This window comes from Microcaecilia unicolor, chromosome 6 (assembly GCF_901765095.1).
Source record: "Microcaecilia unicolor chromosome 6, aMicUni1.1, whole genome shotgun sequence".
In the NCBI taxonomy this organism is placed as follows: domain Eukaryota; kingdom Metazoa; phylum Chordata; class Amphibia; order Gymnophiona; family Siphonopidae; genus Microcaecilia; species Microcaecilia unicolor.
In genome coordinates this window covers 14,587,240-14,599,358 of record NC_044036.1, presented here as the reverse complement: position 1 = coordinate 14,599,358, position 12,119 = coordinate 14,587,240, and the positions used below count along the sequence as shown (strand labels likewise).

Below are 12,119 nucleotides of genomic sequence, written 5' to 3'. Positions count from 1 at the left end.
AAGCAATTTCATTATTAGTGGTCAGGGTCCTCTGATTAAGCCTCTCCCCTCTAAGCTGATCGGGAGTCCTCCACCTATTGTCCTGCCAGTAGAGGGTGCTGTTTCACTATCATATGTTCAATAGAGAGAGACAGGCTAGTTCTGCAGAACTCCAGGGAACCTGCCTGTTCCTAGAGATTGAAAACGCAATATTGAAGGCATTGCCCCCCACTGGCAGCAATGTAGTTGGAGGACTCCCGCCTAGAGGGAACAGTGACATTTACGCCAGTGCAATCTAATGCCCCTCCACATAAACAGAAAGCACTAAGCAAAGCTGTTTGCAGAGATCAAAGCAGTGCGTTGGATGAACCAATAAGCCACTTACCTGCAGAGCAGCATGGTGTCTCCAAAGCTCCTGCACTGACCTAAATATTCAAGGGGCAGGTTTTATTTAGCATATACTGGAGCACTTTACACATGGGCCCACCATATAAGTTGGGCCACCATTTAGGCATGTCGATGCAGTGCACTGATTAACTGTTCTACAATGGCTTGTGTGCATCAAGGTTTCATTTATGCCAGGTGAAGGACAAATGGATATGCCTGAGTGTGCCATGTAGCGTGCGTAACAGACTGAACTGTAAGTGATGCACAGAGATGGGTAGTAACAAAGTACAGTTACTTCATTACAGTACTTAAGTACAATTATTTATTTATTTATTTATTAGGATTTATTTACCGCCTTTTTGAAAGAAGTGCATAAGTACATAAGTATTGCCATACTGGGAAAGACCAAAGGTCCATCGAGCCCAGCATCCTGTTTCCAACAGTGGCCAATCCAGGTCACAAATACCCGGCAAGATCCCAGAAATGTCCAAAACATTTTATACTGCTTATCCCAGAAATAGTGGATTTTCCCCAAGTCCATGGACTTTTCCTTTAGGAAGCCGTCCAAACCTTTTTTTTTAAACTCCGCTAAGCTAATCGCCTTTACCACATTCTCTGGCAACGAATTCCAGAGTTTAATTACACGTTGAGTGAAGAAACATTTTCTCCTATTCGTTTTAAATTTACTACATTGTAGCTTCATCGCATGCCCCCTTGTCCTAGTATTTTTTGAAAGCCTGAACAGATGCTTCACATCTACCCGTTCAACTCCACTCATTATTTTATAGACCTCTATCATATCTCCCCTCGGAATTCACACCATTATATCAATTGGCCTTAACAAGCACTTGCCAATAACTTGTAGTTACACATGTAACTGATTTACGCCCCTAATCTATAAACCAAGGGCTTAATTTCTATGATGTGTGAAAGGGGGTGTGGACCTAGGAGGGGCATGGGCGGGGCATGGCAAGCTATCAGGTTCAGGTTACTTTTATTTCATTAACCGCATAGGGAAAGCCATCAAAGCGGAGTATAATAAACAATATAAAAATCAGGACTGTTGTCCAAAAGGAACTCCAACAATATAAAGAAAAAAAAAAGATACAATAAAAGATGGCTGAGGGGAGATATGATAGAGGTCTATAAAATAATGAATGGAGTGGAAGGGGTAAACGTGAATCACTTGTTTCCTCTTTCAAAAAATACTAGGACTAGGGAGCACAAAGTAGTAAATTTAAAACAAAGTGGAGAAAATGTTTCTTCACTCAGTGTGTAGTTAAACTCTCAAATTCTTTGCCAGAGAATGTAGTAAAAGCAGTTAGCTTAGCAGGGTTTAAAAAAGGTTTGGATAGCTTCCTAAAAGAAACCAGTACTTTAATTGTTAACCAGAATGTAATCTGTAAGACACTTTGAACCAAAACTTGTTTTTGGATAACAATGGGATACAAGAATGAATAAATAAGTAAAAGTCCATAAGCAATTATTAAAAAGGACTTGGGGAAAATCCACTGCTTATTTCTAGAATAAGCAGCATAAAATGTATTGTACTGTTTGGGATCTTGCCAGGTACTTGTGACCTGGATTGGCCACTGTTGGAAACAGGATGCTGGACTCGATGGACCTTTGGTCTGTCCCAGTATGGCAACACTTATGTACTTGTGATTCCGAATGGAATCTTGCTACTCTTTGGGGTTCTACATGGAATGTTGCTACACTTTGAAATCCTGCATGGAATCTTGTTATTCTTTAGAATTCTAGAATCTTGGTACTCTTTGGGGTTCTACATAGAATGTTGCTACTATTTAGGTTTCTGCCAGGTACTTGTGACCTGGATTGGCCACTGTTGGAAACAGGATGCTGGGCTTGATGGACCTTTGGTCTTTCCCAGTATGGCAACACTTATGTACTTGGGATTCTGAATGGAATCTTGCTACTCTTTGGGGTTCTACATGGAATGTTGCTACTATTTGGGTTTCTGCCAGGTACTTGTGACCTGGATTGGCCACTGTTGGAAACAGGATGCTGGACTCGATGGACCTTTGGTCTGTCCCAGTATGGCAACACTTATGTACTTGGGATTCTGAATGGAATCTTGCTACTCTTTGGGGTTCTACATGGAGTGCTGCTACACTTTGAAATTCTGCATGGAATCTTGTTATTCTTTAGAATTCTAGAATCTTGGTACTCTTTGGGGTTCTACATAGAATGTTACTACTATTTAGGTTTCTGCCAGGTATTTGTGACCTGGATTGGCCACTGTTGGAAACAGGATGCTGGGCTTGATAGATCTTCAGTCTGTCCCAGTATGGCAATACTTATGTACTTGAGAGAGCTGCTGAATTACCATGTCTTCAGACCCCAAAGTATAGTCCCATTCATGTAGCCTAGATTTACAATTTACCAGTGAAGGGCCGGATTAAAAATCTACATTGAGAGCTTCTTGAAGAAGATGTGTCTTTAGCAGCTTTTTAAAGGATATTAGGGAGGTTTCCATCTGTAAAAAGGTTATCAATAGAAATCAAACAAAATAAAACATGGAAAAGAAACTAACATGGCTACCACACGTCTCTACATCTGTAAAAAAAAAAAAAAAATGGCAGCTGGATCCAGAGCATAGAACCAACCACACTAAGCACAGAGTTTCACAAAGAAACCAGGGAAACTTGGCGAGGAGACGGCACCTAAATACAAAACGAGAAGACGGACCCCCAAACGCACCAAAAGAAAAAAAAATGGGAAAGGACCAATCGAATTCCAACACAAGGGCAATCGTTTATTGAATTATGAACAGTAGACTCAATGCAGTGCTGCACAAAAAGATGCATGCCTCGGGAGTCAAGAGAAATTGATTCAGACGGCAATACAGGGTTAACATTCAATAATCAAAAAAAAAAAAAAAAGGAGATTGCGAATGTTGCACCATCCACGTCTGAAAAGATGGCAAAATAAAAACAACAAAGTGAGAGAAAATAGCAAAAACTCAGCACAGGTGAGCAGTCCACAAGCAGCGTTACTCGAGGAGACGACATCACCAGCTGGCACTGCTGAGCGAACCGAAGCACCTGGGGAGGAGTATATCAAAAACTGCGACCAGAATACTGTCATTTACGTGTCTATCTGCCAGTACTGATGCACAAACCTTTCCACCAGCCTTCGAGTGATATACAATGTGGTGGGAATCCCAACACAGTTGTACTATGCCCCCAGTAGGTCTTCAATCAAAAACCAATATCTTCAATATCATTTTCCATAATTATAACAATTTTCACATTTTTACTGTGCACCTCAGCGGGATGCTACTTAGAGCTCAAAATCTCTCACTGCTGTAAACTTTATTCACCCACCTCCTCATCGGTCCATAAAAATCTTTATTTTTTTTCAATATCTTATTTCAGATTATACTGCAAAGCATATAACTTTATAAACTTATTTTATCAACACGTCCAGATCAGCCAAAGGGAAAATGTGTTTGCCACCATGTTTCGCCTTATCGGCTTTTCCAAGGCACACCCCCATCAAATGCCGAACCCGCCGCTATAATACCCTAGCTTCTTCCTGGAACACTTTAAGCATCACCTAACAATCTAAAGAGCTCTGAACATTGCATTTTATGCCAGTTGACTGACAGCAAGGCAAACCCGTATGAAGAGGAGATTTTGAATAGTAATGAATATCTTACCTCACGCCGCAATGTGACCTACAGTTGTTGGCAAATCTAGGGAACTACAGGGAGACAAAAATATAAAGATCTCAAAGAAAGCATTCAGCATGATCAATTTAGCTGGAAAAATGTACTACTTCTCTGTGAAATATTTTAATTTAACCCAACTTCCACTAGTCCTCTTATGATCACTGAGCCTTGTGAACAGCGACACTATCAGCACATTGGCTAATGGAAGTTATTCTTTAGCTCTGGAGAAACTCTTACTCCAGGGACAGTAAATTACCTTTTTGTTTGAGGGTGGCCCAAGCTCCACCCCCAGCTACATCCCCAGTTCCCATTTAGTCAATTTTATGCAAATCACATGGGAGGTAATATTCAGCCCACAGAGGTAAGTGGTTTGTAAGCCACTTCCAGCCATGGGCTGAACTAACCCTGGACATTCGATGCCAGAGCCTGTGTGGCATTGAGGGGGTCATTTTCAAAGCGGCAGTAAGCCCCTTACCACACGCTAAAATGGAAATACTGCCAGTCAAACATGGCTGCCAGTGGTAGTTCCGGCCGGAGCATGCGCCATTTCTGGTGCTCAACGAAATGTTTTCCCTACCGCGGCGCTAACCTGGCAGTAATCAGGCATTGCCGCGTGCTGCCTAGTTACCTCTGGAGCCCTTACTGGCAACTCAGTGGGTGGCAGTAAGTGCTCCCAGTTATCTTACCGTGTGGTCATTTTTTGGAGGGCCACAGTAAAAAGGGTCCTGGCAGCATGAAAAATGGCCCCTGCCGTTACCGCAGGGCCCTTATTCCTGCAGCTTAGTAAAAGGACCCCACAATGTTCAGCACTGTTCCCTCTAAGCTAGGGTTACCATATGTCCGGATTTACCCGGACATGTCCTCTTTTTGAGGACATGTCCGGGCATCTGGACGGGTTTTGCCAGTCCGCCTGTTTGTCCAGATTTCTGGACAAACGGGCGGGCGGGCGGCGGGCCCATCCTAGCCTCCCCTTCCCTTACTTACTATCTACTGCCCTGGTGGTCTAGTGACCTCTTCGGGGCAGGAAAGAGCCCCCTCTTTCCTGCCCGGAGCTCTGTGCTTGCCCTGCATCCTGTTGCTGTGACGGTCTCAGGATTCAAAATGGCCACCGAAAGTTGAGGTGGCCTCGCGAGACTTCAACTCTCGGCGGCCATTTTGAATGCCGAGACCATCACAGCAACAGGATGCAGGGCAAGCACAGAGCTCCGGGCAGGAAAGAGGGGGCTCTTTCCTGCCCCGAAGAGGTCACTAGACCACCAGGGCAGTAGTAAGGTAAGGGGAGGGGAGGGAAGGTGACCCGGGGAGGAGGGGAGGGGAATATGTGACGGGGGCGGGGTGAGGATGTGAAAGGGGTGGGACTGGGCGGGGCAGGGGCGGGACATGTGTCCTCTTTTTGAGAGGACAAAATATGGTAACTCTAAGCTGAGCGGGAGTCCTTCACCTACAGTCTTGCCAGTAGGGGGTGCTGCTTCACATTTTCAATAGTGAAGTACTGACAAGCTCTGCAGGACTCCAGGAAACCTGCCTGTTCCTAGAGATTGAAAACACAATAGTGAAGCATCGTCCCCCCCCCCCCCCCTGGCAGCAGTGCAGTTGGAGAATCCCTGCTCAGTTTAGAGGGAACAGTAACAGTCAGTTATGTGCATTGTCCAGAAAGTTAACTGGGTACCAGCCGATATTCAGACTGATGCCAAGTTAATTTGGTACATAAAGGTAAGACGGCCTATTTACTGTCCTAACTTTCAGTGCTCACTTAGCCGGTTAGTGGGTTGAATATCACCGCTAACCGGCTAAGTGCTGGCTTCACCCCCGGGCTGCTCCTAACCTATCTGGTTAGAGGATGCCCAGTTAGCAGAGAGATTTAGCAGCACTGCCTGGTTAAGCTCAGTGGGGTTTAACCAGTCAAAACGCTTTCGAATTTCGACCCCATAGAATTATTCATTCGCATGGGGAATTCCCAAATCAACCAATAAAACTCCCAACTATGGGTACATAAAGCAGTGGGAAAGCCAGTCGGGTCAACCCAATTTTATTAGACACAAAGGTATAAAAAGATGGCCTTTAGTTTTGTTACATGTCCAGACTTTTTCTTAACAATGTTTATTAGCCCACCATGTTTTGGCATTTAGTCACCTGAATCAGGGACAATTATATCTCTGTTAACGAGCGGGACTACACATATATCCGTCCGTCAACAAATAAACACAAACAAATCAGTCACATCAACAAAATGACTTAAAAAGAAATAGAAAAGATACACGACCAAAACTAAAAAGAAAAGGAAAATGGACTTCAAAGAACTATGCAAGTCTCTTTGGAATGGAGGTTCTTTTATTCAATCAAAACTTGTTGTTTTGTTTTACACTATCAACAGTGCAGGCTCTCCATACTATTGTTTTTGAAGTAGTTTAATGAATAAGGTAATATTATTTTTATTTTCAATGGCTATTTTCTATTTTCATTTTTGGTCTCGTCTCCTTTCTATTTCTTTAAGTTCTTTGTTCATGTGTCTGATTTATTGTTGGGGGGGGGAGATGAGCCTGTGAAGGGAGGCGGGCCCATGTAGGGGCCTGGGGGGTGTTTGCCTTGGGCCCAGTTCAATCTCTCAGCGACCCTCCCTTCACATGTTACTGAGGTACCTGACTGGAGGTGCCCTGTTACAGAATTGCCCACCTAGAATAGAACCCTATTTAAATAAAAAAAAAAGTCCTGACACTTATTTGGAAGGTGTTACTGTCCCCCTAACATCCAGGAAGTGGGTGCGACCTGTGTCAGGAAAAAAAAAAACCACAAAACTGTAACTTACCAATGGCTTCAGTAGAAAAGCCAGAATTCTCTTTGCCAAATGCGGGAGTCTATACAGAAAGATCTGTGGCTTCAAGCTTGGATCAACAATGTCCACATCACTAGGACAAAATAGACGGACAACCTGTCATATAAAATCTAGACAAGGGTTTATATTCGGCTTTGAACTGTACAGGTTTCTGTGCATTGAGAAGAAAACTGTAGAGAGCATTATATTCAAGGCAGTGGCGATCCTAGGTCGGCTGCCACCCGGGGAGGATCACCGCTGCACACCTCTCCCCCCTCCCGGGTGCAGCGGCGTCCGTCCCCCCAGGGTGCAACATGACCCCCCCCCCCCCCCGGCACAATGACATGCCCCTCCCCAGCGCATCAAGCCCCCTTCAGTGCAATGACACCCCCCTCCCCGGCGCATCAAGTCCCCCCCCCCCCCGGGTGCATTCTTGGCTGCTGGAGGGTGCAGAGAGCGGCCGCGCGCCTGTCGGCTCCACTGGCTCACGGCTCCCTCTGCCTCTGCCTCGGAACAGGAAGTAACCTGTTCCAGGGTAGAGGGAGCAGGGAACCAGTGGAGCCGACAGGCGCGCGGCTGCTCTTTGCACCCTCCAGCAGCATGTACCTGGGGCGGACTGCCCCCACCGCCCTGCCCTTACTACGCCACCGATTCAAGGTTCAAGGTTATATTTATTTGATTATCCTCTTAGGGTCAGACCATTAAAGCAGTTACATATACTAAAATAATAAATATAAGGACCCTTTTACTAAGCCGTGTAAGCGTCTAAGCGCACCCAACGCGTGCCAACCCCCAAGCCGGGCTACTGCATTGCTTTTGCGGTTATTTTATTTTTAGTGTATGTCCGCTACGCGCGTCCAAAAAATCATTTTTATTTTCTTGCGCATGTCCGCTAAGTACGCCAAGTGTAGGGCCATGCCTAGGGTCTCTGGTGCCCCCTGCAGACCATCAGTTTGCGCCCCCCTGCAGACTATCTGTTGGCGCGTGCCCCGATTCCCCGGCACTTTAAATTTACCTATCTCCGCCTCCGACGTCTGCGCAGCATCAGTGAAAGCGCTGCTTGTCTGACGTCTCTCCACCAGCCTTCCCTTCACTCGTTCGTTCTCTCTGTGTCTCGCCTTCTTCTGATGTCATTTCCTTGAGGGCGGGACACAGAGGGAACGAATGAGCGAAGGGAAGGCTGGTGAAGAGACGTCAGACAGGCAGCGCTTTCACTGACGCTGCACAGATGTCGGAGGCAGAGCAAGGTAAATTTAAAGCGCTGGGGAATCGGGGATGGAACGGAGGAGTAAGGTTTTTTTTTAAAAATACAACTATGGCGCAGCACCCTTGAAGGAAGGCGCCCCCCTGTGGCGCTTACCGCGCTTACCGTGTTGGCACGGCCCTGCCAAGTGGCATTTGGCACACGTAGTTCATTACTGGCCGGTTACCATGTGAGACTTTACCGCTAGGTCAATGGCTGGTGGGAAGGTCTCAGACCCAAAATGGACGCGCGCCAGTTTTTATTTTGCCGCACATCTATTTTTGGCAAAAATTTTAAAAAGGCATTTTTTGCAGGCTCGTTGAAAAATGGATCTGCATGCGCCCAAAACATGCACCTCCACTACCACAGGCCATTTTTCAGCTCACCTTAGCAGGGCCGCCAAGAAACTAGGCCGGGCCTGGGGCAAGGCCGCCCTGCCTCCGCCCCCAACCGCTGCCACCCCCCGTCGCTGCAATCCGCGGTCTCATCTGCCTGCTTCCACGGCTCCGGGCCCCCTTCATTGAAAGCGGCAGTCGCAGATCGCCTCTCTTCTGGCCTTCCCTCCCTGTGTCCCACCCTCGTCTGATATAACTTCCGGTTTCCACGAGGGCGGGACACAGGGAGGGAAGGCCAGAAGAGAGGCGATCTGCGACTGCCGCTTTGAATGCAGGGGGCCCACAGCTGAGGAGCCAGGCAGGTGAGACCAAGGACTGCAGCGTCGGCAGCCTGACCCCGGCGCCGGGCTCCCCTTGGAGGCCCGGGCCTGGGGAATTTTGCCCCCCCTGCCCCCCCTGCCCCCCCTCTCAGCGGCCCTGCACCTTAGTAAACGGACACCATAGAAACTACAGACCATACCAAAAACCAACAATGTAAAACAATAAGAAAAACATTAGTAATAATAATTCTGCTGTGGGCCAACAGGTCCTGACTGGGAGGCCGGTCATACCCTATACACGAGCCCGGATCACCAGGGAAATGCTGAACGTAATAAATGAGCCTTCAGCGGGGCTTTGAACTTAGGGAGATCGCCTTTTCCACATAGTGGGATCCACTACATCAAACGCTGATGCTCGATATGTGCCCAGAAGCATATTGTGTACTGTAGGCAAATCCAGCAGATGTTGTGTAGTGTCCTGAAGGGGACAAAGGTAACAACTGAGAGGACAAAAACACAAGGGAACCTGAATGTGGGATTTTATAAATCAACAATAATATCTTCGTTGCTCCACCGGAAGCCAGTGCTCAAGTTGCAGCAGAGGCATCACACGGTCATTTTTTTAAAAATTATGCAGTAACTTAACGGCAATAATTTTGTATTAACTCCAGCCGCTTGATCTCCCTCTGACCAACCCCTTTCAAAAGCATATTACAATAATCCAGGCACGTGATGACAAAATGCATAGATAAGAATACGTAACGCATCTTGATCAAAAGAGATGTCAGAATGACTGAAGGTGCCTTAAATAACAAAAATAGGTCTTAACTATGGATGACACGTGCGATTTAAAGGAGAGATTGGAGTCTAATAAGACTCCTAGGGCCCTGTTTACAAAGGAGTGCGAGCATTTTTAGCATGCGCTAAAAATTAGCGAGCGCTGTGTAGATGCGCATAATATTCCTCTGGGCATCTACATGATTAGCGCATGCTAAAAATGCTAGCGTGTCTTTGTAAACTAGGCCCTTAGTACCTTAATGAAGTCACTAAGCACCAAGGTAGCCTTGCCTACATTCAAAGTTGGCAAGTTACAAGAGTGTTGAACTACAGACTACCAAAACACAGCAGCCAGGCTTATATTTGGTAAATCCCGATTCGACAGCGCCAAACCCATACGAGAAAAACTGCATTGGCTCCCAATCAAAGAGCGTATTACTTTCAAAATCTGCACCCTGGTCCACAAGATTATCTATGGCGATGCCCCGAGTTATATGGCTGATCTCACAGACCTACTGACCAGAAACACAATTAGAACATCACGAACATACCTAAATCTTCACCACCCCAGCTGCAAGGGACTCAAGTACAAATCAATTTACGGATCCAGCTTCTCCTATGTAAGCACACAACTATGGAACGCATTACCGAAAGCCATAAAGACAACGCAGGATCACCTCAATTTCCGGAAATCACTAAAGACCGATCTGTTGGAAAAGGCATACGCTACTGATCCAACTTAAGTAACTGAACTCAGCAACACAATGAAGCCATAACCTGCAATGAACAATGTATCCCTCTTCTTCTCTTGATTCTCTAATGTTCTGTAACAACATCACTCTGTATTTGTTTCATCACCGGAGGTGGCTAACACCTCACGGTACTATGTGAGCCACATTGAGCCTGCAAAGAGGTGGGAAAATGTGGGGTACAAATGCAACAAATAAATAAATAAACTCTACTAAAAACTTGCAAATGTATTTTCTGGACATTGAGTTGTAGGCTATTTGCCCTAAGCCAGGAGTCCAGTTTAACACTTTAATTCTAACTGCTGCCAATGAAGTGGCATCCACAGAGTCCAGAGGTACTCTGGACATTAGCCCTAAATATTGTATCAAGAACAACAGTGGGGACCAAAAGGTGTTAAACAACATAGGCGCAAGAAGGGAACCTTGGGGGAGTTGGAAAGTAGCAAAAACTGTAAACGAAGCTCTCTCATTCTGAAGGACCTCAGGCACCATCTGCAAATTTTACTACTACTTATCATTTCTATAGCGCTACTAGACGTACGCAGCGCTGTACAAACAACGCATTTGAGACAGTGCCTGCTCGACAGAGCTTACAATCTATTCAAGATAAACAGGACAATAAGGGATCAAGGAATTATGGGGGCTTTCTACTAGGCCACGTAGGTGGCTACGCAAACCCAACACATGTCAATTCAAGAGTTACCACGTGGCCCAGGCGGTAAGTTTGATTTTTATGCGTGTCTGCTCTGCACGCCAGAAAATACTTTTTACTTTCCAGCGCATGGCAGAAACCGGGCAATAATCGTCATTCTACATGCGTAGACCGTTACCACCCGGTTAACACGTGAAACCTTACCGCCAAATCAGTGGGTGGCGGTAAGGTCTCACGCCCAAAAAGGACGCAGGTCAATTTTTATTTTGCCACAAGTCTATTTTCGTCCAAAAAAAAAAAAGCCTTTTTTGCAGGTGCGCTGAAACATTGGCCTGCGCATGTCCAATACACACATCTACTCTAGCGCAGGCCAATTTTCACTGCACTTTAGTAAAAGGACCCCTTGGTAATTATTAAGAGACTAGTAAAAAAGGCCCGTTTCTGGCACAAATGAAACGGGCGCTAGCAAGGTTTTCGTCAAAGCGGCGCTGCTGACCCCTCCACCCCCCCCAGGGTGCCAGCGCTCCTCCCCTCAACCCCCCCCCCCCCCCGAGGTCGCTGCCACTCCCTTCGTCCTTTCCCCCCTTTATGGTCTCAGGACCCCCCCTTCCATCCCCACCTCACTGGTGTGAGGACCCCCCCTCTCAGTTCTCAGGACCTCCTCCCCCCATCTGTCATCCCTGGAGCCCCTGCCCCCCTCTCATTCCTGGACCCCCTTCCCCCCCCCCCTCTCTCTCTGGTGCCATGCACCCACTGTCAGTGTCTGTGGGCCCACAGTGCAAGCAAGACGTGTGCTGCAGCCCGTGCTCCGGTTCAGTGTTGCACTGAAGCTGCTGCTGTATACATGCAGAGGCTGAGCTGTAAGAACCTGTGAGCTGCTGCCAACTGCAAAGACTGGAAGAAAGAAAAATTCCAGTCTTTTGTGCTCCTATGTGAAGGGAGACGTGTGCTGCAGCCTTTCCCCTTCATTAGTGCTGGCTGTTGTAAAAAACAGTGAAGGGGAGTAGGGACGGAAGGATGCAATTTCAGGGTTCTTTAAGCTTTGTCTTTCCTTTTGTTTCAGCTGTTCCCGCCCTCATTTCCTGTTTGCAAAGCAGCCTGAAGCTGCGTCCCTGCATGTTCCCCATCACTGTTTTTAACAACAGCCAGCATTAATGAAGGGGAGAGGCTG

The 12,119-nt window shown here is 46.6% G+C and overlaps 1 protein-coding gene across 1 annotated transcript in view; it reads right to left on the bottom strand.

Annotated features, from left to right (window-relative positions):
- LOC115471769 (vitamin D3 hydroxylase-associated protein-like) overlaps window positions 1-12,119 on the bottom strand; it is a 59,661-nt gene that overhangs the window by 12,945 nt on the left and 34,597 nt on the right. The window contains exons 10-12 of the mRNA XM_030205590.1: window positions 6,867-6,966; window positions 4,049-4,092; window positions 365-404 (exon numbers count right to left, since the gene is read on the bottom strand). Coding sequence (XP_030061450.1) covers window positions 365-404; window positions 4,049-4,092; window positions 6,867-6,966 — 184 coding nt within the window. The remainder of the gene's footprint in view (window positions 1-364; window positions 405-4,048; window positions 4,093-6,866; window positions 6,967-12,119) is intronic.